The sequence below is a fragment of the Amblyraja radiata genome, chromosome 23 (assembly GCF_010909765.2).
Source record: "Amblyraja radiata isolate CabotCenter1 chromosome 23, sAmbRad1.1.pri, whole genome shotgun sequence".
Lineage (NCBI taxonomy): Eukaryota > Metazoa > Chordata > Chondrichthyes > Rajiformes > Rajidae > Amblyraja > Amblyraja radiata.
In genome coordinates, this window is record NC_045978.1 from 41,091,010 (window position 1) to 41,118,373 (window position 27,364).

The 27,364-nt window shown below is 49.7% G+C and overlaps 1 protein-coding gene across 1 annotated transcript; it reads right to left on the bottom strand.

Annotated features, from left to right (window-relative positions):
- Nucleotides 1-1,909: 1,909 nt before the first annotated feature.
- Nucleotides 1,910-26,509, bottom strand: cpne1 (copine 1). Its single transcript, XM_033042135.1, is given in 17 exon segments — nt 1,910-3,612; nt 4,941-5,177; nt 5,481-5,614; nt 6,022-6,073; nt 6,722-6,776; nt 6,892-7,025; nt 8,375-8,434; nt 9,240-9,326; nt 10,874-10,969; nt 12,087-12,176; nt 13,430-13,513; nt 17,596-17,667; nt 20,788-20,838; nt 20,840-20,863; nt 24,159-24,338; nt 25,223-25,355; nt 26,376-26,509. Coding segments are annotated over 17 exon segments (1,722 nt in total). The 5' UTR covers nt 26,495-26,509; the 3' UTR covers nt 1,910-3,498.
- Nucleotides 26,510-27,364: the final 855 nt, after the last annotated feature.

The following is a 27,364-nucleotide window of genomic DNA, read 5'->3' on the forward strand; positions in this document are numbered from 1 at the left end:
TCCCGTGTCAATGTCTGCATTGACTGACCATCCTGATCACTTCACGTCACAGGCACCGTTGTTACTACAGCACTCAGAGCAGTGAGGATGGCAGAGTGTGTTGCTGAAGGGCACGATGGGTTTACAACCTGCCAATTGAGGCTATTGATCCCATTCGGATTGCAGATATATTTTATATTGCCCCTGAGTGTGATGGACCTGTACTCCCTGTTTTTTTTATTTTTTAATCAAAACATTTATTCAATTATTAAAAATAATATTTACACTACAACAAGCCCAGAACCCACCACCATAATACAATACAAACATATATCCATAATAAACTATTATACAACTATGTTACAATCCTTATTGAGGATACATTCAACACCCTGCGGAGCCCAGCGGTCCCGGAACGCCCTCAGGGTGCCCGTAGACAGGGCGTATTCCCTTTCTAACCCCACCCGGGCACGAACGTAACCCCGGAAAAGGGGCAGGAAGCCGGCTCGGGTAGAGCCCTCCACAGTCTGGCGCCGTGACTCGCGGATGGCCAGCTTGGCCAGGCCCAGGAGCAACCCAACCAGGACATCTTCAACCCTACCCACTCCCCTACGCACAGGGTGTCCAAAGATGAGGATGGTGGGTGAAAAATGCAGCCAGAAGGCAAGGAGCAGCCCCTTTAGATATTGGAACAGGGGATGCAGACCCTGTACTCCCTGTTGGGGTGAGTATGGGGCACAGCAGGCAGGGAGCAGGGATTCATCTCGTGACCAGGGTTCAATGCTGCCCTTGGCTGCCGCCCGTGTGTAGTTTGAACACTCTCCCTCTATATTGGAGTTTCCACCCACACCCCCGAGGCAGGTTAGTGGGTTCATGGAACAGCACAGCACCAGGTATTGCACCGTACAATGGCTGCCTCGCCAACAGTCTGTCTCATCCCTTTCTTTTTGCTGTTTTTTAATCTGTAGCTAAATATTTTAGTGTCTCTTTCGTTTTGTATTATGGAGGGTGGGGGGAAACTTTTTAATCTCTTTCCTCGACGGAGATGCAACTTTTTCCTTATCGTATTTCCATCTGCACTGCGGCCTAACATCTCAGAGCCGGCAACCTCTTGCTGGGGATCGACCTCGGGACCTCCAACCGTGGGACCTATGGACTTTAACATCATGGAGCTTGCAGTCCCTGGTTAGGGATCGGCTTCGGGAGCTCCGACCGTCCCGATCGCGGGGGCTTCGATCTCTGGCTGCGGGAGCTTCAATCACCCCGACTGCGGATGATCCGACTCCCCAACCATGGGAGAAAAAGGAGGAAAGAAGATAAGACTTTATTGCCTTCCATCCCAGTGAGGAATGTGGAGGAGCCGCTGTGATGGATGTTTATGTTACATTTTCATGTGGTTGCATTTTTGGTATGACTGTATGGCAAATCAAATTCCTCGTATGAGTTGTGTGGGTTGTGTTAGTGGGTGTGTGGGTTGTGTTAGTGGGTGTGTGTGGGTTGTGTTAATGGGTGTGTGGGGTTGTGTTAATGGGTGTGTGGGGTTGTGTTAATGGGTGTGTGGGTTGTGTTAATGGGTGTGTGGGGTTGTGTTAATGGGTGTGTGGGGTTGTGTTAGTGGGTGTGTGGGGTTGTGTAAGTGTGTGTGTGGTTGTGTAAGGGTGTGTGGGTTGTGTTAGTGGGTGTGTGGGGGTTGTGTTAGTGGGTGTGTGGGATTGTGTAAGTGTGTGTGTGTGGGGTTGTGTAAGGGTGTGTGGGTTGTGTTAGTGGGTGAGCAGGCTGGCACAGTGGGAAGCTGCATGAATGGTGCCCGCGTGGTGAAGCTCTCTCTCCCCGCAGCAGTGATGAAGCCACGCCGAGTGTAACAGCAGGAGATGTGGCTTCATGTAAACACGGAATATTTCCCCACATGACAACATTGGAAACACCAACGCACACAAAAGGCCAAAGTAATTTATTCAAAACCCACAATTAAAACAAAAAGTTTGCACAGAATCAATTATCTTCTACAAAAGATGGTCCGTTTTGACAACATTTGGTCTGAGGCTGGGGAATAGTCTCATTGCAGAGTGAGGCGGGAGTGGGGACGAGGTGGAGAGGAACAGTCATGAGCTTCCATCTTGCAGGATTTGGGAGGAGGATACATGGCAGGCCCTCTCATCAACAGTGACGGATTTAGCCGAGAAACCAAGAGAATCAAAGCAAGTTTGGCACATTATAGCTTTATGGAGACAAGCTGGAGTGTGGTGGATATGAGGCACCTTGACAGCAGCAGTGCACAGCAGTGCCTCGCAGGGCAGCCCAAAGAGTGCAGTACAGGGCAGCTTAGAGAGCAGTGCAGCTCCCCAGCTGTGCTGCAGGTAAAACTGCATTGGCCTGATCAGCAACAAGGGTCGAGGCAGCATGCATGGGGCCAGGAGTGGCTGGGATTGTGGTCCCTGTGATGGGGCAGACTCACCAGGGAGAGAGGATGGAGGTCCACAAGCTGCCAGAGCTCAGTGAGTAGCCATCAGTGCATGAGCCAGGCATCGAGCTCCCAGCCCGGCAGTGAGAAGCCTTACACAAAGGGACAGGCCCTTCAGCCCACAGTGTTCATTCTGGACATGATCTCATGTACCTGCACCTGATCCATTTCCTTACAAATCCGATTGCCTATCTACAGGTCTCAGTAAACACCACTATCGTATCTGTCTCCACCTAGCAGCACCTTCCAGGCCCCCACCCCTCTGTATATTAAATAAATGCCCCACACGTATCCGTTAAAATGTGCCCCTCTTTCACCTCAACAGATAGCGGGGGAGGGGCAAGCCGGGGGGGGGGGGGGGTGGTCAGTCACTGTGGGCCCCCGGTGCATGGAGGGTCCCGGCATATGGGGGACCACAGTCACGGGGAACATTCACAATGTTTGAATGGGGAGTTTTGGGCTTTGGCAAATCGGCAGATCCCACCTCTCCTCGGGCAGAAGACAATCCTGCAAGTCAATGATACGTAACCTATAATAAGTACTGAAAGTGTAAATACTGGTGGACTGGTTGAGGCCACTTCTGACTCGTGCCACAGGGCATGAGTTACCTGGGTCTTACAGACCATGTGATGCACTGGGGCAGGAGTGAGATAGATCAGAGAGTGCAGTCACACTCAGTGAATGGTCAATAGCTGTTAATTGTGAAACCCAGTGGAAACAGAGTGAGACGTGGTCCCGGGTAGTGGCATTGTCCACAATCATTCATCACATGCGCGAGGGAGGCGTCGTCACGCCGTGCTGTACCGCAGCGTGGATATGGCCGCTGCACTCTCTCTATCAGGCATAGGAATATAAAGTGCACACAGAAAGCTTTGGAAGTGGTATATGCAAGGCAGCAGTGTGTACTAGAGCAAGGGTCTAAGCTTTTATACCAGCACCCTCTGTCAAGAGGTGAGGTGGGGTGGGATGGTCCCGGTTAGCGAGCAGAATATCAGAAGTGCCGGTGAGCCTGGCCTCAGTGCAGGGGTGCCGGCCACACTGGGCAGTGCCCGCCCCGTTTAGCTGGCGGGGCTGGGGGGGTTGATGGGTGCCAGGTTGTGCATCTTGTAGTAACTCACTAACTGCTTGGGCACCTCTGCCAGGACCGTCTGTGCCAGAGCCTCCTGCGGAGCCTGGGGGAGAGAAACAAACCGGGGTTGACATCGGCACAACACCACGCGGTTCACCGTCACTACACCACGCGGTTCACCGTCACTACACCACGCGGTTCACCTTATTTCACGGTTTAAGGATAAGGGGGAAATCTTTTAGGACCGAGATGTGAAAAACATTTTTCACACAGAGAGTGGTGAATCTCTGGAATTCTCTGCCACAGAAGGTAGTTGAGGCCAGTTCATTGGCTATATTTAAGAGGGAGTTAGATGTGGTCCTTGTGGCTAAAGGGATCGGGGGTATGGAGAGAAGGCAGGTACAGAATACTGAGTTGGATGATCAGCCATGATCATATTGAATGGCGGTGCAGGCTCGAAGGGCCGAATGGCCTACTCCTGCACCTATTGTATATGTTTCTATGTTTCACCGTCACACCACACGGTTCACCGTCACTACACCACCAAATGGGTTACTGAGCCCCCCTCGTGTCGCCAGCCCTGCCGGATCCCAGTCTTCCCACAACTGTCCCCCCCCCCCCGGTCACTGGCCGGCCATCAGTTCTGTCAACTCTTGGTCACACACAACAATCCCAATCCACACTAACGTTTCCTGTTGTCCCACAAACTCTGGCTGGTCTCCACTGCCACCATTAGCAGCATTTACAGAGACAGCAACACACACGCTTTGGTATGTGGGAGGAATGCGGAACTCCCGGATGAAATCCTGACGGTCACGGGGAGAAGGAGCAAACTGGACACGGTGAGGACTGAAGCCAGTTATGTGGGGATGTGAAGCAGCAGCTCTACCCGCTGCGTTACTGTGCTGCCGCACAACTACAAGCCCCTCTGACAGAGGTACTGTTAGAGATTGGGGCCTCTCCCAGCCAACTGGGGGAACCTTGCTTTAATGTGTTGATGTCAGCTCTGGTGGAATCCAACAGGCCCAGAGTCAGGCGGCTAGCAACTAGCCCCAGGTGGCAAGTATGGGGAGGTGGGGACACGAGGAACTGCAGACGCTGGCATCTCGTGTGGAAGACAAAGTGCAGGAGTGAGTGAGCAGGTCAGGTGGTGTCTGTGGAGGGAGTGGTGAGCTGGGAGGGGGAGTTTGGAGAGCGGGTGTTTGCTCAGCCGCGAGTACTCCACACGTTCGAGCCTCCCCGACACCCGGTAGGCGGGACAAGGGCCAGCTGCTCTCACACCCGGGCCATCACACTCCACCGGGGGGGGGGGGGGGGGGGATGATGTCTTGACGGTACTGTACTGTACTGTGTTGTGGGAATGCTGTCTAGACGGTGCTGTAGTCTAGACGGTGCTGTAGTCTAGACGGCAGCTCCTCAGCTTGGACTCACGTTGTGAAACTGTCTGAAGGGCACGAACTGCACAATATCGCGGGCAACGGGCTGTCCAGACAGTGACTTCAACACTCCATCATCTCCATCCAGGAACTCCATGGCCTTGAAGTCAGCGTTGCCCACGCCCACTATAATGATGGACATGGGCAGGTGGGACGCCTTCACAATGGCATCACGCGTCTGGTCCAGGTCAGTGATCGCCCCGTCTGTGATGATCAGCAGCACATAGTATTGCTGGGGGGGAGATAGAGAGGTGAAGTCAGGCAGTGAAACACCAGACTGTCCAAACCCAGGCTCCCCAACATCACCCCCACCCCCCACCCCACCACATGAATGTTCCCAGTGACTTTAATATCAGCGACACACCATTCAAATTCAGTTGCCCTTTTTCAAAGACGAGGAACCAATCTCTGCCGGGGGAGGGGGGAGGCAGAGTGAGAGCAACGTGAGGCCTTTGGATAGACACCTGGACAGGCCCCACCCCCGGTAATGGTTGACACTACCCCCCCCCCCCCCCCCACCAGTGCCGGTACTCACCGCTGCCACCGGGTGCTGGGCGGTGGTCGCTGCAAAGCCGGACACGTGGCTGATGATGGGTGAGAAGTTGGTGGGGCCGTACAGACGCACGTTGACCAGGGCGTTGCGGTAAGCATCGATGATGCCCTGTACACCTGGCAACACAGTACAGTCAATACAGCACAGCCACAAGCCCTTCAGCCTACCATGTACATGCTCAGCATGGTGCTTGCAAACAGACCCTTCACCTCTTCATCTCCATGCTAACCAAGAAGTCACACAACACGGAAACAGGCCGTTCTGCCCAACTCGTCCATACCCACCAAGATGCCCCATCTAAGCTAGTCCCACCTGCTCACGTTTAGATTCAGAGTCTGAAGAAGGATCCCAACCCAAAGTGTCACCTATTCCTTCTCTCCACAGATGCTGCCTGACCTGCTGAGTATTTGCAGCGTTTTTATTTCTTATTCCCAGTGCCTGATGTGTTTAGAAGGATGGAGTGACATGCACGCACTCCCCTTTCCCTGTGGAGACACGGACAACCACTGGAGAAACATCCTACCTTGGCAATACGGATTGTCGGAGCTAAAATTCAAAGCAAACTCGTGGGACACCTGGGAAAGAGAGAAAGGAGCATTTTGATTACCTAGTTCCAAAACCTATTGATCGAAATTGGCCTGAGGAATCCTTCCTAATCCCTCCCCCGAGTCAGTGCCCCAATGAAGACCTCACCATCCCCACTACTAGACCATTCTTGTATTCTTATATGTTGTGATGGTACATGCATTAACTAGGTCCTCCGGCAGCTTGTTCCATACACCCACCACTCTTTGTGTGAAAAATGCCCCCCCCCCCCCCCCCCCCACAGTTCTATTAAATCTTCCCCTTCACCTTTTAACCCATGTGGTCTGGTTCTCGATTCCCCGACTCTGGGCATTTACCCGATCTATCACCAACGTGGTTCTGTTCGGTGATTCCAGCCCCTACCAGCCCAACTCCTGGACCAGCCTGGAATAAGGAGACAGGACTCCCAACATCTCAACCAAGAGTACATCAGTCACAGAGAGAGACAATGTCCGCAATGGGGTAGAGGTGAAATGGACAGTACCCCGGTTTTGGAAGGACCGTTCCCAAGCCTTATCACAGAGGGGAAGAAGCTGTTCCTGAGTCTGGTGGTCCCGACAGCACGGAGACGCGTAACTGCCTGTGAAGGAGAGGGCGGGCATGTAGCAACCACAGGGAGGTATCCACACTGCACCTACCTGCCACTTGGGTGGGATCTGGGCACCAAATCCAAAGGCCGGGAACAGCTTATCCCTGTGGAGACAGCGGGAATGGGACAATCAGCCAGGAACAAAGGCAGCGCAGTGCTGCACATTGCAACAGTTGGTCAGTGGCCACAGAGCACGGGGGAGGGGGGGGGAAAGCTTACGTGTCGTAATCCTGCACCACCTGCCCCACAGACGAGACAGCTGACACGTACTCGTTGACCCCGTTGGGGCTGATGTAATGCAGGGAGTCGGGGGAACGAGGATCTCCATTGGAGCCAGTGAAGTCTATCCCAACCTGAGAGGGGGAGACATTGTGGAGAACATTAGATACAAGGGAAAGTATAAAAACACAAACATGCTGCACATCGGTGAAACAAGAGATCTGCGATCAAACACCAGAAAACTGGAAACACCTGGTGTGAGGAGCCTCACGCCTGCAACACTAAATCTTTCCCTCCATGGATGCTGCCTGGCTTGTTGAATATTTCCAGCAGTTTCCAACTTTATTTCAGATTTCTAGCATCTGCTGGTTTTTAATTATATTTTGGATTCTCATAACTGTGGGACTGGCATATAAAGATGGTCTGAAGAAGGGTCCCGACCTAAAACCTCACCGATTTTTCCTGTCCCGCGGAGTTACTTCAGCATTTTGTCTTCATTCTGCAACTATGACCTTCAACAGTGGACAGTCCAACTCCATGCTATATTTTCACAACAGACACTGGACACCACTTCCCGGTGCACCGCAGTCTACGGGGGAAGTCGCCAAGCCGATCTAGTTTGTAGGACGTAGTGGGCGGCAGCGGTGAATGAGGAGCCTGCCGCGCTGGTCCCCCGAACACCATAGAGCGGGAGGGTGGAGCTGGCGACGGCCATGGACGTGGCGGGCAAGGAGTGAGGCTGGTGGGAGAGGAGAGGGAACGGGGATCTGTCCTACAGCACCCTCGAGACTGGCTGCGGGAGGCTCCTACCCCCGTGGAACAAAGGGGTACGGGCGAGGAGAGAGAGGGCCCAAAGATGGCCATGCTGGAGGCCCTGCCGCAGCCTGGGGCTTGCCTGGAACGGCCACCGCCCATGAGAACTAGCTCTGGACTGTAAAAATGCAGCTAAAGCTGGCACCTCTAGCACGTGGGCTCAGTGGACTACACTTGCTGATCAGGGACATGCCGACATACGCCACACTCCACCGCAGGCTTTGTAATATAATTCCACCATGCTTTTGCACTTTGCACACGGGAAAATAAATACACCATTGAACTTCCCCGATTGGCGAGTGCACCCGGCAAAACAATATTGAAATAAGTAGTAAAAAATAAAGCGCTGGAGGAACTCAGCGGGTCAGGCAGCATCTGTGGAAGCAGAAGGATGGGCAACATTTCAGGTCGAGACCTTGCATCAGGACACAATTTTTGCTCCAGATTCCAGTCTTTATAGTGTCTTTGATTAGATTTAGGTTTGTTATTGCCATGTGTACCGAGGTACAGTGAAAAGCTTTGATATTTAATCTGATAATACTATACATGAATACAATCAAGTCCAACTGGTACAATCGGTGGAGCAGAGGGGAATACACAGAGTGCAGACTATAGTTCTCAGCATTGTAGCGCATCAGTTCCACAGACAACACCATGGAAAACGACTCACTGTGAAGTTGATCTGACATCCGCCCATCACATAATCCAGGAAAGAGAAATCCGTTTCTATCTGTAAAATAACAAGTTTTCAAACAGCACTGAGTTTAGAGCAGAGAATGATGAATAGTGCGGGATGGGACAAAGCAGCCGGGACACACCAGTGAATCACTTCCACACAAGGGCAGTGGAGACACAAAGCTCCCCCCTCCAAGGCTGTGAAAGGTGGGGGGGGGGGGGGGGGGGGGGGTCAGGCAGTCAGGGGAAGGGATGTGACCCAATGGACTGGACTTGTCCTGTCTACAATGTGCGACATATTTGTTTACCATGGTAGTATATCTTGTTGTTAGTTCTACTGTCAGCAAAGTTCTGCCTCACAGCGCCAGAGACCCAGGTTCGATCCTGACTACAGGTGCTGTCTGTGTGGAGTTTGCACGTTCTCCCTGTGTGACCGCGTGGGTTTCCTTTGGGTGCTCCGGTTTCCTCCCACACCCCGAGTACGTGCGGGTTTGTAAGTAAATTGTCCCTCTGTAAATTGCCTCCAGTGTGTAGGATAGAACTATTGTGAATGGGTGATCGCTGGTCAGCGTGAACTCGGTGGGCCGAAGGGCCCGTTTCCCTGCTGTATCTTTCAACATTAAAAACAAAGCCGAAGGCAGTAAATGGAAATGGGAAACAAGCCAGGTGCAGTCTAACCGAATGGTAGAACGGAGAACACATGGCTAACAGGATCGATGGGCAGAATGGCCTCGTCCTGTTTCTGTAGAACACAATCGATGGGTGGAATGGCCTCTGATTCCCCAGTGGGCAAGACTGTGCACTGGATTCATCGCCTGTACAGGACAACCCCAGGGTACGTCAGTAAATGATCTTTGTACCTTGCACGATCGGACTCGAATAATGCCAGAATTCTTGTAGCTTTTCTTCTTCTTCTTCTTCTCTGGGTTGATGCAGTCAAACTCCATCTTCAGGACAAGAACAAGAATAGCTGAGATATGCTCACCGGCCCGTGCATCATCTCTCCCTCACAGACTGGCTATATCAATGAAAGCCTTTCATGTCGTTTCTCAGCAACTCTAGACCCAAGCTCGTTCTGATAGCACACTCGGGCATGGAAACACTGTGCTTCCCCCTACTCCCAGCTCCACATGAGTGGCCCTCTCCCTCTCCCTCTCCCCCTCTCTCTCGAGGTCCAGTCACCATACTGGCTGGAAAGATGGAGCCACCATTCTGCGTTGCCAATATGAGAATGTACAGAATGCCCCAATGCATGGCCTCATGTACAAGACCATCACACCCACAGCAACAATTATTTATTACCCTCCACACCCAACCAAATGCAGATGCCACAATCTTGAGCAAAACACAACATGCTGGAGGAACTCTGCGGGTCAGGCAGCAACTGTGGAGGGGAATGGACAGATGACATTTTGGGCAGGGTCTGAAAAAGGGTCCCGACCCGAAACGTCGTCTGTCCATTCCTTCCAGAGATACTGCCTGAGCCACTGAGTTCCTCCAGACTCATGTTCTGCTCCAGATTCCAGCATCTGCAGATGCTTCTCTTGTGGTTGGATCAGGGCTCTCCACATGGTAACAGTGGAGTTCACTTTACTCCCATGTTTTAGTGCCTCTTTGATCAAAACCCAGCATCTGAGTTTGAGTTTGAATCTAGATTATTGTCACGTCTACCGAGGTACAGTGAAAAGCTTTTGTTGTGTGCTAACCAGTCAGCGGAAAGACAAATACATGATTACAATCGAGCCATCCACAGTGTATAGATACATAAGGGAATAACGGGAAGAATGTTTAAGGGCCTGTCCCACTTGGCTGTCTTTCGCGCGCCATTTACGCGACCTGCTAGCGTGTGGGTAGCGTGTGGGTAGCGTGGGGACGGGCGCATGGAGTGATGTGGAGGAGAGTGGACTTCGTCCTGCACGTAATCTTCGCGCGCCACCGGCCTGTCGCGTAACTGACGGCCAAAATGGGACAGGCCCAAGACCCTGGCAGGGGTCAGGGAGCGAGAGAGACGGAGGGAGGGAGAGGGAGAGGGAGAGCGCTAAAGAGAAATGCACACATGGAAAACACCAGAAAAAATGGAATGATCAATCAGGGAAAGGGAGAGGGAAAACTCCAGCAGAGGGAAGACTAGAACAGCAATGTACAGAATATTTTTTAAATTTACAAGCATTGCAGTGGCCACGTTTACAAATGATCAATATAGAAGAATGTTTTGGCAAGTTTTGGTTGTGCTGTACTGCCGTTATGCTGAACAAGGTTACAATGCTCACCGGGCTCCCCGATTCATGCTGAACAAGGTTACAATGCTCACCGGGCTCCCCGATTCATGCTGAACAAGGTTACAATGCTCACCGGGCTCCCCGATTCCACTTGTTGGAGTTGAGAGAGGTTAGTTTCAAAAAGGCCTATCAGATCATGAGACCCATCACCATCATAGTCAGAGCAGGTCACCTACAGGACAGGCAACAGCAAGAGTTAGAGCAGGGCTCCTCACCACTTGATCCTGTGCTTCCAGCAGCTTACACATAGGCACCGTCACCTCCCCAATCAGGTCTGACTCTGTGCTCTCATCCATATCGTTACAAGTCACCTGACATAAACAAACGGAGTGAATGAAGATTTACCATTGACCCTACCGCAGAGCTCAACCCTGACCCTAAGGTATAGGTATATTCTCCGTGTGATCGCGTGGGTTTTCTCCGGGTGCTCGGGTTTCCTCCCACATCCCAAAGACGTGCGGGTTTGTAGGTTAATTGGCCCCTCTGTGAATTGCCCCCTAGTGTGTAGGGAGCGGATGAGAAAGTGGGATTATATGGAATTAGTGTAACGGGTGATCAATGGGTGGCATGGACTCAGTGGGCCAAATGGCCTGGTTCCACGATGAATGTCTAACTAAACTACAAATAGAAAATGCTGAAAATTGACAGGGTCTGCAGTAAGAGAAAGGGAATTTGGCGAAACAGTGGCTGATCCGCTGCCATGTCCCAAAGACAGGCACGTTTACAGGGCCTCAGTAAATCCACCCGTCTGTGTAGCAATGGAACTAGTATGAACTGGATTACTGGTCGGCATGGACTTGGTGGGCTGAAGGGTCCAGTTTCCATGCTGTATCTCTAAACTAAACTTAAAGATGCTGCAGTCTTTCCAGGTGCAACAGAGGTTCACCTGCACCTCCTCCAACCTCATCTATTGCATCCGCTGCTCTAGATGTCAGCTGCTCTACATCGGTGAGACCAAGCGTAGGCTTGGCGATCGTTTCACTGAACGATTCGCAAAAAACAACCGAAGTTGAAGTGGCTCAGCACTTCAACTCCCCCTCCCATTCCCAATCCGACCTTTCTGTCCTGGGCCTCCTCCATGGCCAGAGCGAGGACCAACTTAAATTGGAGGAGCAGCACCTCATATTCTGCTTGGGCAGTCTGCACCCCAGCGGCATGAACATTGACCTCTAATTTCAGGTAGTCCTCACTATCTCCTCCCCTTCTCAGCTCTCTCCTCAGCCCACTGGCTCCACCTCTTCCTTTAGGATACAGGATTTTCAGTGAGGTTCATCATGCCTGCAAACCCTCACCTGGTTACCTGAGGCAACCTATTGAACAATCCAGTCCGTGCATTACTCCAGGAATGAGCTCAGTAAGAGGGCTAGTCAGAATCACAGCCCTGCTTCTTACAACAGCAACATGCCTGGCACTGAGACTCTCACCTACCTTGATGGACTTCTGCATGTCTCCGTTACACAGGGACTGCAAGGACACAGAGAAGGGCTTCCAGTTGGGGTTGAGGTTGTTCTTAATAACCTGCAGGCAGGAGATGACACTGTTAGTACACAAAGATTGATTTGTGCATTCTTTCCCGCTATGCCCCACAGAATCACGCACCACAGCCTCTTCCCCACTGTGTCTGTGCGAGCTCTTGAATGGACCTATTTAATCTGTGCTGTTCCCTTGCCCTCTCAACACAGCCTTGCACATTTCTCCCTCTAGTCATTCCTGAAAGTTACTGTTGAAGCTGCTACCATCTTGTTTTTAAACATTGTCCAGATCTCAGCAACCTAAATCAATTCCCATTCCAGCTTCTGGCTCCTTCCTCAAGATGAAGCCTTGCCCACTCTTACCAACGCTGCTGCCACTGAAAACTGACCATCCATTCCTCATCACCGTCCTCCCCCCCACCCCATCCCTGCCCCTCCCACCCCATCCCTGCCCCCCCCCACCCCATCCCTGTCCCCCCCCCCCCATCCCTGCCCCCCCCACCCCATCCCTGTCCCCCCCACCACATCCCTGCCCCCCCCCATCCCTGTCCCCCCACCCCCACCCTGTCCCCCCCACCCCATCCCTGCCCCTCCCACCCCATCCCTGCCCCCTCCCTGCCCCCCCACCCCAACCCTGCCCCCCCCACCCCATCCCTGCCCCCCCCCACCCCAACCCTGTCCCCCCACCTCCACCCTGTCCCCCCCACCCCATCCCTGTCCCCCCCACCCCAACCCTGCCCCCCCACCCCATCCCTGTCCCCCACCCCCACCCTGTCCCCCCCACCCCATCCCCCCACCCCATCCCTGTCACCCGCCCACCCCAACCCTGTCCCCCCCCCACCCCATCCCTGTCCCCCCCCACCCCATCCCTGTCACCCGCCCACCCCAACCCTGTCCCCCCCACCCCAACCCTGCCCCCCCACCCCAACCCTGCCCCCCCCACCCCATCCCTGTCCCCCCACCCCCACCCTGTCCCCCCCACCCCATCCCCCCACCCCATCCCTGTCACCCGCCCACCCCAACCCTGTCCCCCCCCCACCCCATCCCTGTCCCCCCCACCCCATCCCTGTCACCCGCCCACCCCAACCCTGTCCCCCCCACCCCATCCCTGTCCCCCCACCCCAGCCCATCCCTGCCCCTCCACCCCCATCCCTGTCCCCCCCACCCCATCCCTGACCACCTCACCCCATCCCTGCCCCCCCACCCCATCCCTGTCCCCCCACCCCATCCCTGTCCACCCCACCCCAGCCCAGCCCACCCCTGCCCACCCCACCCCTTTTGATGCACAAGAAACTCTACCTCGGACCGATAGGCCAGCTGCCATTTGTCACCATCTCCTTCTCTGAACAGCTCCATAAATGGATCCGATTTCCCCATAAAATCCTTTCAAACAAAACAAACAAATCTTATTAACTAAGCACATATGAAATGGCTGCCATCTACTCAATTCTTCTGTGAACTGCATGGGAAGACGGCAGTGAGCTGCCTTCCTGACCGGCCGCCGTTCTTCCCGCAATGGGAATGGGAACACAGTTCCAGGGGTTAGATCCACTGACACGTTGGCAAGTTGGGACAGTACGTGATTAGGAGGGGAACCGTGTGTGGTGGGTTTCTAGTTGGCAAGTGTACAAGTAAAGTTCGCAAGCACACAACTCAGAATTAGGCCATTGGAGTCTACTCCACCATTCAATAATGGCTGATCTATCTTTCCCTCTCAACCCCATTCTCATGTTTCCTCCCCATAACCCCCGACACCCTTACTACTCAAGACCCTCCTCCTTGGCCTCTACAGCCGTCTGTAGCAATGAATTCCACACATTCACCACCCTCTGGCTAAAGAAATTCATCCTCGTCTCCTTTGTAAAGGTACACCCTTTTATTCTGAGATAGCATCGTGAAGCAGGATCAGGCTTCATCCGTGACGGAGTGAGTTCATATTTCTACAGATATATGGGGTGATTTCATCACATTTTTGCCACTTTAAATGGTTGTGGTATCTTTGGCTCGTTACAAGAGCGCTGCGGAGAGATGATTATCCGTTCAGGCAGACTGAGAGCTGACATGGGTCTAATACTAGACACAGTACCATATAACCATATAACAATTACAGCACGGAAACAGGCCATCTCGGCCCTTCTAGTCCGTGCCGAACACGTATTCTCCCCTAGTCCCATCTACCTGCACTCAGACCATAACCCTCCATTCCTTTCCCGTCCATATAACTATCCAATTTATTTTTAAATGATAAAATCGAACCTGCCTCCACCACCTTCACTGGAAGCTCATTCCACACAGCTACCACTCTCTGAGTAAAGAAGTTCCCCCTCATGTTACCCCTAAACTTTTGTCCCTTAATTCTCAAGTCATGTCCTCTTGTTTGAATCTTCCCTACTCTCAGTGGGAAAAGCTTATCCACGTCAACTCTGTCTATCCCTCTCATCATTTTAAAGACCTCTATCAAGGCCCCCCTTAACCTTCTGCGCTCCAAAGAATAAAGACCTAACTTGTTCAACCTTTCTCTGTAACTTAGTTGCTGAAACCCAGGCAACATTCTAGTAAATCTCCTCTGTACTCTCTCTATTTTGTTGACATCCTTCCTATAATTAGGTGACCAAAATTGTACACCATACTCCAGAATTGGCCTCACCAATGCCTTGTACAATTTTAACATTACATCCCAACTTCTATACTCAATGCTCTGATTTATAAAGGCCAGCACACCAAAAGCTTTCTTTACCACCCTATCTACATTTCCGACTTTTTCACCTGGAGCCTGGGTGCTCCAAACCGGCGCGGCCTTGTCGGCTTCGGCAGCCGCGGGCTCCAACCAAGAAGCGGCCGTTCCAAGTGGCCCAGCCGCCGGGGCAAGACCACCCGGTGAGAACGGCCAGGGACATCGGGCCTCCGTAGAGGCAACTGCGGTGGCCCCAATAGGCCTGACTTTGGGGTGAACAAGGGGTGGGGACTGGACATTGTGCCTTCCTCCACAGTGCTATCCACTGTGGGGGGATGATTCTTTTGTCTAATTGTAGTCCTGTAGGTCTGTGTCCAAGATGGCTGCCGTGAAGGGAGAGTGGACGCTGGCACGAATTGGTTGCCGCTGCTCTCTCTTCACACTGTGTTTTTGATTTTCTGTTTTTGGATTGAATTCTGTTTTTAATTTGTGTCATTGTGATGTCTTTAATTACTTGTTTTACTCCGATTATATGTTTTTATTCCGATTACTATGTAAGGTGTCCTTGAGATTTTGTATGAAAGGCGCCCATTAAATATAAAATTTATTATTATTTATTATTACATGAGATTCCACTTTCAGGGAACTGTGCACAGTTATTCCCAGATCCCTCTATTCAACTGCATTCCTCAATTCGCTACCATTTACCATGTACGTCCTATTTTGATTTGTCCTGCCAAGATGTAGCACCTCACACTTATCAGCATTAAACTCCATCTGCCATCTTTCAGCCCACTCTTCCAACTGGCATAAATCTCTCTGTAGACTTACTAATCCAATTTACCACACCATCATCCAGATCATTGATGTACATGACAAACAACAGTGGACCCAACACAGATCCCTGTGGCACCCCACTAGTCACCGGCCTCCAACCTGACAAACAGCCATCCACCATTACTCTCTGGCATCTCCCATTCAGCCACTGTTGAATCCATCTTGCTACTCCTGCATTAATACCCAACAATTGAACCTTCTTAACCAACCTTCCATGAGGAACCTTGTCAAAGGCCTTACTAAAGTCCATATAGACAACATCCACTGCTTTACCCTCATCAATTTCCCTAGTAACCTCTTCAAAAAATTCAAGAAGATTAGTCAAACATGACCTTCCAGGCACAAATCCATGTTGACTGTTCCTAATCAGGCCCTGTTTATCCAGATGCTTATATATATTATCTCTAAGTATCCTTTCCATTAATTTGCCCACCACTGACGTCAAACTAACAGGTCTATAATTGCTAGGTTTACTCTTAGAACCCTTTTTAAACAATGGAACAACATGCGCAGTACGCCAATCCTCCGGCACTATTCCCGTTTCTAATGACATTTGAAATATTTCTGCCATAGCCCCTGCTATCTCTACACTAACTTCCCTCAATGTCCTAGGGAATATCCTGTCTGGACCTGGAGACTTATCCACTTTTATATTTCTCAAAAGTGTCAGTACTTCCTCTTCTTTGAATCTCATAGTTTCCATAGCTACTCTACTTGTTTCCCTTACCTCACATAATTCAATATCCTTCTCCTTGGTGAATACCGAAGAAAATAAATTGTTCAATATCTCCCCCATTTCTTTTGGCTCTGCAGATAGCTGTCCACTCTGACTCTCAAATGGACCAATTTTATCCCTCGTTATCCTTTTGCTATTAATATAGCTGTAGAAACCCTTTGGATTTACTTTCACCTTACCTGCCAAAGCAACCTCATATCTTCTTTTAGCTTTTCTAATTTCTTTAAGATTCTTTTTACATTCTTTATACTCCTCAAGCACCTCATTTACTCCATGCTGCCTATAATTATTATAGATCTCTCTCTTTTTCCGAACCAAGTGTCCAATTTCCCTTGAAAACCATGGCTCTTTCCAATTTTTACTATTTCCTTTCAACCGAACAGGGACATAAGATTCTGTACTCTTAAAATGTCAACTTTAAATGTCCTCCATTTCTCTTCTACATCTTTCCCATAAAACAAAATGTCCCAATTTACTCCTTTTAAATCCTTTCGCATCTCCTCAAAGTTAGCCTTTCTCCAATCAAAAATCTCAACCCTAGGTCCAGTTCTGACCCTCTCCATAATTATATTGAAGTACAAAGCCTACGTTTCACTCAGTGCACCTACTAACGCTCAGAGTGAACCATGTCCAGGGTTGGAGGGAGATGTGTGCTGTCAACCCATGACCACTGCCAACTGGATTCCAGGTAGCCATTTAATTATAAACAGAGGCTTTCACTCCCAACCCCTCTAGACAAGTGAATTCCCTAGAAGTAAAGCCCTCTGATGTACAACATAGAATTTGATGACTGCAAATGGAAGGTGTCTTAGATGCGCTGCCAAGGTGCAGCTACCCGTGTTGGAAGAGTGTAAAGCATGCTGTGGGAGAGCAGGGCAGGGTGAAGAGGGCAACCGGGAGGTCCCAGATCCTCTCAGCTGCAGTCCAACAGGTGCCTGCATCTCCTCTGCAGCCTGGGAGACAGAGCACTAACACTGCCTGCAGTACACATGACCAGCCCACCATCCCCATTGCCCAGAGCCACTGTAATACCTCTCCTACACAGTCCCACGCACTGTGAACGGTGCCCACCCACACTAAACATTTTCCAGACTCAAGTCTGAAGAAAGGTCCTGACCCAAAACATCACCTCTCCATGATCTCTCGGGATGCTAGAGTTACTCCAGCACTTTGAGACACTTTTTTTGTAAACCAGCATCTGCAGTTCCTTGTTTCTACCTTATTTTCCAGGTTTCTGGCCTCCAGCTGAAGAACTGCTAATCTTTTATCGTTCATCTCTTCAGCTACAACCTGGACATAAGGAGAACAAAGATTCACATCAGACCATGCATCATACACACTACCAGAATATTTCAATGTCATTTTCCCCATGGAGTATCCATGGTCAGCAGGGACTATTCCCAGTGCAGGCAATATTAGGCATTAGATACAGAGTAAAGCTCCTTCTGCATTGAAATGAAACGTGAACAATTCTGACAAAGGTCTCCGAGCTCAAACATTAACGGTGTATCATTCATGAATGAATGTTTATTGACCAAGTATGTATACATACAAGGAATTTGCCCTGGTGCTCTGCTGCTTCATTGACACAACACTGACACTGGTCCTTTAGCCCACCAGCTCCATGCTGACTGCTTGCCCATCTTCACTAGTCTGATTAGTTTGCATTTGACCGTATACCTCGTCTTAACGTTGTTTAAACATTGCGCTTGTATCTGTTTCCTCCCCCATCTCTGGCAGCAAATTCCAGATAGCATCCACTCTCTCTGCAAAATGAAACATTCCCCTGACATGCCCTTGAAACTCCTTCCTCTCACGTTAGTCCTATACCCTTTTGGTTTGGATACCTCTATCCTGGAAATAAGATTCTGACCATATCTTATTCATGCCTCTTATAATTTCACCCCTCAGCTTCCTTTGTTCCAGGGACAACAAGCCCAACTTATCCACATAGGTCATCCTATCAAGAATCTCCAGAGCAATCCCATCCATCTTACAGTGGGGCAACCAAAACTACACACAGTGGCCTAACCACTACTTGTAAAGTTGCCCCATCACCTCCAACATTGAGATTCTATGCCCAGATCTATGAAGGCATGTTGGGATATGCTTTCCTAACCAACTTATCTACCTATTTTGCCACTTTCAAAGAACTATAAACTTGAAATGCAATGTTTGAGTTGAGTTTATTGTCACGTCCAGTGAAATGCTTTTGCAGTGTGTTGACCAGTCAGCAGAAAGACCTACATGATAAAGGGAATGACTTGAGTCGCATAGTTCAAGTAAGAAATGCTACTGTTGGAATAGATTTAAAAGAGTGGAGTGATTGTAATGCGTGGTGCAGATCCACGTCTGTGACCACCTCACACAGAGCTGCCTGGCTTGGGCGCCATCTTGCATCTCCCGCACATTCTTTAGTCAACATTCGTTAGTACAAGGAACACTGTGCAACTTCTGTTCTGATCTGCAACCGTCTGTTACCCTTGGGCAACATTTATCCCTATCTAAAACATCACCGACTTTCTCATCATTCGCACACTTACTAACCATAGCGCCTCCACACCGCCACCCATTACCCTTCCAGATTCTGACTAACTTTGAGTGGTTCCTGCATTTCCCGATGAAATGCTTAGATTTCTAGCATCTGCATTTTGTGATTTTCCTTCTAGGCGAGGTACAGCATGGGTTTATGTTCCCCCCGCATCATCCCAACACCTCCAGCATCAGAAGATAGACACAAAACGCTGCAGTAACAGCATCTCTGGAGAGAAGGAATGGGTGACCTTCCGGGCCAAGACCCTTCTTCAGACTCTCAACCTGAAAAGTCACTAATTCCTTCTCTCCAGAGATGCTGTCTGTCCCACTGAGTTACTCCAGTGTTTTGTGTCTATCTTTGGTGTAAACCAGCATCTGCCATTCCTTCCAACCTCTCAAGAATATCGTCTGCAGTAACACCAATTCCTCAATCAGAGATTTGTGCTTGCCTTGAATATCTAGTTCAATTTGTGTGGTGGGCTAACTCGTTTATATGTCTGAAGAAGGGTTTCGACCCGAAACGTTGCCTATTTCCTTCGCTCCATAGATGCTGCCTCACCCGCTGAGTTTCTCCAGCATTTTTGTCTACCTTCGATTTTCCAGCATCTGCTGTTCCTTCTTAAACAATAACTCATTTATTAAATAAATTTCATAAAGTTACAATGAACCACAAAATCTGCATGAAGCTGAAGTCAATCCTTTACAGTCGTGACTCATAGAAACACGAGGGCGACTTATCAACCACTGATAACATTGGATTGTTACCAAGCATAAAAAAAGGAAACAAACTCCAATATATACAACATATTGACTTTAGATAACCCACTGATTCCTACTTTGTGGAGAGAATTATAAAGCTAGCAAGCAGTACTTCCACACAAATCCACAGGTAAAGTCTGCAACACTTCCCTGAGAGAGAGACACAGAGAGACAGACAGAGAGAGAGACAGACAGACAGACAGACAGACAGACAGACAGACAGACAGAGAGAGACAGACAGACAGAGAAACAGACAGAGAGAGACAGAGAGAGAGACAGAGAGACAGACAGACAGAGAGAGAGAGAGAGAGAGAGACAGACAGAGAAACAGACAGAGAGAGAGACAGAGAGCGAGAGAGAGAGAGAGAGAGAGAGACAGAGACAGACAGGCAGAGACAGACAGGCAGAGACAGACAGAGAGACAGACGGGGGGGAGAGGGAGAGACAGACGGGGGGGGGAGAGAGGGAGAGGGGGGGGAAGGTAGAGGGAGAGGGGGGGGGGGATGAGAGGGAGAGGGGGGGGGAGAGAGGGAGAGGGGGGGGGGAGAGAGAGGGAGAGGGGGGGGGGGGAGAGAGGGAGAGGGGGGGGAGAGAGGGAGAGGGGGGGGGAGAGAGGGAGAGGGGGGGGGGGGGAGAGAGGGAGAGGGGGGGGGGAGAGGGAGAGGGGGGGGAGAGAGGGAGAGGGGGGGGGGAGAGAGGGAGAGGGGGGGGAGAGGGAGGGGGGAGAGGGAGAGGGAGAGGGAGGGGGAGAGGGAGGGGGAGGGGGAGAGGGGGGGGGAGAGGGGGGGGGAGAGGGAGGGGGAGGGAGAGGGGGAGGGAGAGGGGGGGGAGAGGGGGGGGGAGAGGGGGGGGAGAGAGGGGGGGGGAGAGGGGGGGGGAGAGGGGGGGGGAGAGGGAGAGGGAGAGAGAGGGAGAGAGAGAGGGAGAGAGAGAGGGAGAGTGAGGGGGAGAGTGACGGGGAGAGAGGGAGAGAGAGAGGGAGAGAGAGTGAGAGAGAGAGGGAGAGAGAGAGGGAGAGAGAGGGGGAGAGAGAGGGAGAGAGGTGCGCGGGCAGGGTGGTGAGGGTGAGGGGCAGCAGAGGGCAGTGGTGTGGATGAATATTGTATTTTTACTCACAGTGATGCTCCCCTTCCCCGCTAACTTCCCTTTCTTCAGTTGCAGCGGGCGATGTGAATGATTTACTTGAAACTATCTGTAAAAAATAAATGACAGGTCTTTAATAGTGGGCAGCATCAATCCCAATTGCCCCACATTCTCTCTACACCTCTGTATCAATATAATACTGGAGTCACTGCTATTCACTCTCCCAACATCCCAGTCCAAACAAAATCCCACTGTTCCATGATCCTGTCATAGTCCCAAACCGTTCCTTGTTTTTCTCTCAGTCTCTCACTTTGATTAGTTTACGTTTTTTATTGTTACACATACTAAGGTACAGGGACAAGCCTTTTTCTTAAAATACTCTCCTCCAATCAAATCTGACAATACTCTTCATCAATACAATCAAGCCAAAGTCAGGTACAATAGTACTGGAGCGCATCAGTTCCAGAGACAAAGTCCAGTGAGGTGGAGGGGAATCGGACAGTAGCCGAGCTTATGGAAGAACTTCTCAGAAGTCTGCTGGTGCACATATAACTGATGGCCACTTGCCTCCGAGTACACTGTCAGAACAAAGTTGTTTCCTATTCACCATGAAAACGTGTCATGTAGAAACCTGCGGTGGATTTCCCTGATCCCGAGGGGAAGACTCACAGCATTTCAGCTCTCTAGTTTGTCAGTGTAGCATTATCTAGCAATGCCATCACACTCCCTGGTCTGCTGGACGTGGTCACACAGCAGAGGTGATAGATATTTACAACGGGGTGACACTCCACCACCACCACAAGGTGAGGCGTGGTCAGTGTGGAGATAGCACAGAAACATAGAAAATAGGTGGAGTAGGCCATTCGGCACTTCAAGCCAGCACCCCAATTCAATATGATCATGGCTGATCATCCAAAATCAGTACCCAGTTCCTGTCTCTCCCCATGTCCCTTGGTTCCATTGGCCATAAAAGCTAAAGTTAACTCTCTTGAAAACATCCCGTGAATTGGCCTCCACTGTCCTCTATGGCGGAGAATTCCACAGATTCACAGCTCTCTGGGTAAAAAGGATTTCTTCATCTCAGTCCTAAATGGCCAACCCCTTATTCTTAAACTGTGACCCCCGGTTCTGGACTCCCCCAACATCGGGAAGATTTTTCCTGCATTTTCCTGTCCAATCCCTTGAGAATTTTATGTTTTTATAAGATTCCCTCATCCTAAATTCCAGTGAATATAAGCCCATTCGATCCATTCTATCATTATATGTCAATCACACCATCCTGGGAATTAACCTGGTGAACCTACGCTGCACTCCCTCAATAGCAAGAATGTCCATCCTCAAATTAGGAGACCAAAACTGCACACAATACTCCAGGGCCCTGTACAACTGCAGTAGGACCTCCTTGCTCCTATACTCAAATCCTTTTGCTATAAAGACCAACATGCCATTAGCTTTTTTCACAGCCTGCTGTACCTGCATGCTTACTTTCAATGACTGATGTACAAGCACATCCAGGTCTCGTTGCACCTCCCCTTTTCCATATCTGACACCATTCAGATAATAATCTGCCTTCCTGTTCTTGCCACCAAAGTGGATAACCTCACATTTATCCACATTATTCTGCATCTGCCATGCATCTGCCCACTCACCCAAGTCACCCTGCAGCCTCATAGCATCCTCATCGCAGCTCGCACTGCTACGGAGCTTTGTGTCATCCACAAACTTGGAGATGTTACATTTAATTCCCTCGTCTAAATCATTAATATATATGGTAAATAACTGGGGTCCCAGCAACAAGCCTTGCGGCACCCCACTAGTCACTGCCTGCCATTCTGAAATGACCCGTTAATTCCTACTCTTTGCTTCCTGTCTGCGAGCCAGTTCTCTATCCATGTCAATACCCTACCCCCAATACCATGTGCTCTAATTTTGCATACTAATCTCTAGTGTGGGACTTTGTCAAAGGCTTTTTGAAAGTCCAGACACACCATATCCACTGGCTCTCCCTTATCCATTCTACTTGTTACATCCTCAAATAATCCCAGAAGATTAGTCAAGCATAATTTCCCTTCATAAATCTATGTTGACTTTGACCGACCCTGTCTGCTTTCTAAATGCACTGCTGTAACATCTTTAATAATTTAATAACTCAAGCATCGTCCCCACAATTGATGTCAGGCTATCTGGTCTATTATTCAGTTTTATCTCTTCCTCCTTTCTGAAAAACTGGAGTTACATTGATTACCCTCCAGTCCACAGGAACTGATCCTGAATCTATAGAACATTGGAAAATGGTCACCCATGCATCCACCTCCTTGAGTACTCTGGGATGCAGATCATCAGGCCCTGGAGATTTATCTGCCTTCAGTCCCAACAGAATTTCCTGAGTAATGTGGATTCCCTTCAGTTCCTCCCTCCCAGTATATCCTCGATCCCCTAGTGTTTCTGGGAGATTGTTTGTCTTCCTTAGTGAAGACAGAACGAAAGTACTTGGTTGACTGGTCTGCCATTTCCTTGTTTCCCCATTATAAAGTCACCTGTTTCTGATAGTAAGGGACCTGCATTTGTCTTCACTAATCTTTTCCTCTTCACATGTCTAAAGAAGCTTTTACAGTCAGTTTTTATATTTCCCGCAAGCTTTCTTTCATGCTCTTTCCCCCTCTGAATTAACCCCTTTGTCCTCCTCTGCTGAATTCTAAATTTCACCCAGTCCTCCGGTTTGCTGCTTCCTGAGCCCAGTCGACCCATTCTTCATCATATGTCAGTCCTTCCATCCTGAACCTACGCTGCACTCCCTCAATAGCAATAATGTCCTTCCTCAAATTAGGGCAATAATGTCCTTCCTGAATATTGAATAGCCCTGCGTGTTGAGCTCCCAGCCTTGGTCACCCTGGAGCCATGTCTCCGTAATCCCAACTATATCATATCCGTTAACAACTAACTGTGCATTCCATTCATCCTCCTTATAACGATTGCTCCTCGCATTAAGGCACAAAACTTTCAGGTTTGTTTGAACATTTTTAGCCTTTATAGAATGATGATTTAATGCGGGCCTCTTTGATTTTTGCCATTGATCTCTCTTTCTTACACTTTTACTTTTCTCCCTTCTACCTTTTTGCTGCTGCCCTCATTTTACAGCCATCTGTCTCCCTGCATTGGTAGCGGGCAGGAGAGCGAGCTGATAGCAGGTGCCCTGCACGTGTCAAGGTCTAAGCCTGATCTGGTTGTGAAAGTTCGTTATTTGTCACATGTGTAACTGCACAATGAAATTCTTCTTGCATATTCACACATGCAGGCGCCGCCATTTCTAAAGTCCGGCCACCGGTTGGAGCCTGTGTAAGAGGGGCAGGAAATGCAGACAGCAGGGCACTGTGTATGAACCAACAACACACAAAGTTAGTCACCTGTCCCAGGGTACACTCCACACCTCCCAGGTAGTCATCGTCGTTCGTGGCCGAGGATTTATTGTCAATGTCATAAATGCCAAACTTCAGGTTCTGCACACGCTCAAAGTAATAATCCACCTCCAGCTTCTTTGCAAACTCCGGCTTCTGGCAATTATTCACCCGCTCAGTCCGGTCCAGCTGCAGTAGGGGAACAAAGGGTTAGTTTCCCATCTCTCTCTCAATCTAAATAAGCCACCTCTTAGCTTTGATTCTGGATGTCAAGGAACCCGGCCAGATCACTTCATGATAGGATGTCAGCACACGTCCACATCTCCAGAGGCTCTTTTTTATAACAGGCTGAGCTTACTGCAGTGTTCCAGCAAGGTGGCATATATTCAATAATCCATGGTGCTTGGATCTTATTAACTTTTCCAAGTGTTATTCCACACTTCCATTGCAGGGGTGGGTAGGGCTTCCTCTAACCTGGCATCGTAGTGTGGCGTCAGCTGAGACAACACTTTGACAAAGTCTACTCACCTCCAAAGTTCCACCATAACTCAACTGCAGCCAACCCAACCATCACCAAAGATAATCATAAACTCAGTGGGTCAGGCAGCATCTCTGGAGAAAAGGAATAGGCCACGTCTTGTGTTGGGACCATTCTTCGGACTCACCTCAGGCAGCGTAGTGTCCTGGTAGGTCCGTTGTTGGCTTGGGAAGGTGTGATCTCAAATGGGATACAATGTGGTGAACTGTAGAACGTTTAACAACTGTGGTGGAGGAAGGGAGCAAGGGGATGGGAAGGGATGGAGGAAGGGGGAAAGGGGGAGGGGCGGGGTGGAGGAAGGGGAAAGGGGGAGGGGAGGGTTAGTAGAAGTTACTTAAAATTAGAGACTGCAACATTCATACCTGGTTCAGGTCAGGTGACTGGAGCTCCGCAGCACAACAGTGCCTTTGCATCCCGCCCCTGGACTAACTGGATCTGTCTTGCTAATGTCTCGGATCACGTGGGGTTTCTTTTACAATGCAGGACTTTGTCAAAAGCTTTGAAAAATACACACAGGCTACATAAACAATGTTACATCTATCCATTGGTCGCCAGTCCCAGTGTTTTGAAGTAAGACACACAGCGGATCAGATTTGGAGCCAACATCTTTGTCCATCAGATCCTGACAGGAAATGGTCAGCTGCACTTTTGTCACACCACTGCGCCATCTGGAAGAGAGACAATCACGTGTCCTAATGTGCGGACAGAGCACAATACTACACAACACATCGCCGATTCACTCACACACTACCTGACACAAGGCAGCCAGCAAACTAAAGATGAATCATAGTGTACAGGAAAGAACTGCAGAGGCTGGTTTAAATCAAAGGTAGACACAAAATGCTGGAGTAACTCAGCGACACAGGCGAGATCTCTGGAGAGAAGGAATGGGCGACGTTTCAGGTAAAGACCTTTCTTCAGTAGAGTTGAGTCTGAAGAAGGGTCTAGACCCGAAACGTCGCCCATTCCTCTCCAGACATGCTGCCTGTCCTGCTGAGACACTACACCATTTTGTGTCCTGCTAAAGATGAATCAGATGCTTACTGCAATCAGCCCTGAACTGTAGCCACAATCATTTCACAATTTGTCAAATGATTCTGCTCTGCACAGAGATGAAAAGGAGCTGTACCTCAGCAGCAGAGTAACTGTGCTCCTCCCGTAATGCCACGCACTTTTACACACAGTAGAAACAGATTTTACATTCAGTGCCACAGCAAGTCCACACAATGCTGCTCAAAGCAGCCAACTCCATCACAATGTCCCTGGGCACTGAGGCTGGGACCAACAGCCAGGTTTGTGTACTTCCTTGTATCACCAGCATCCAACTGTTACACAATAATAAATTACTCCTCACACCTCAATACAAGTTTACAGTAGCACTTCCTTTACATACAGTACGGTATTTTGCTAAAATTTCCTTTCAGCGAAAACGGAACAATCTTGCAACTCACTTTGTTGAACCGGGCAATATTATCCACATCACATTACAAAGGCCCAACTCACTACAAGAATGCCAGAGATCTTCCTGCACAGCTTCAACCCTCAGCAGATGCCACAATGCTCCTTCCTGACAGGGGTTTCCCTTGTTCACAGCAAGGTGCTTCAAGCAATAAATCAGGAAGTGCTTTTCCTTACAAACTATCATAGAAGTACTGAAATCTCACACTCAAAAGGCTGTGGAACTTTACCTTTCGAGTCTAAAGTCAGTATGTTCAAGAGGTTTAAAGGATAGAAAGTATGCACAGATAAAATGCAGGGGGACAGAGCTAGTTGTGACAGGCCCCGTGCTTATGAGCCTGAATATCATTAGCACAGGGCCTGTTACAACTTGCCCTGTCTCCGTGCCTTCTTCAGACAGTTCACAAACCCCTATCAGATCTGTACAAAAGTGAGTCAAACTATGCACAAATAGATTGGCCTACTTATCACAGGAGCACTGTTTCCGTACAAGGCTCAAGCACAGATTAATTTACCCCCACTCAAGTGTTGGACAGGCCCCTTTGCCAATGCAAGTACAAAGCCAGTGGGACTCTCCCATTGCAAGTGAGGGACCATGGGACTGTCATTATGTTACCCTCCAGAGAGGTTGTTAAACCCAGGTCTTCCTGAGTTCTCAGGAGAATGTCCAAGCATCAATGCGAGTACACCTCAGAGTGCCCGCAAGTATACCAAAGCGGGTAACTTAATGATTAGTGCATGGCAGAAAACGGCAACGTTTAGCTGCTGATGCCCTGTAGTGAGGTCATGGCACAACAGCCAACGTTTACACTCTTTGCCTCCAGCTATGGCATCCAGATTTGCCTCCAAGCATGACATCAGGGATCCGAGATCTCTCTGGTCCTCAATATTCCTTCACACTTTACCATTTATGCTACATCTCCCACCTTTATTTGACCCTCCCAAAATACATACATTGGATTAGATTCCATCTGCCAAAACTCTGCAACTGCTGTAGCCTCAGCCAACTTCCTCACTATCCACATCATTGTTTTGTATCATAGACACTGAGTGCAGAGGGTCCAGACGTGAAATGCCATCGGATTTCTTTCCCGCGGACCGCCTGAGGCTCCTCCAACATTTTGTTTTGGACGTTAATCACATCTCACACAGACACCAAGAGGCTGACGAGTTAAACACGGGCTTCAAATTAGGGCATTTAATGTTAACCTAATTAACA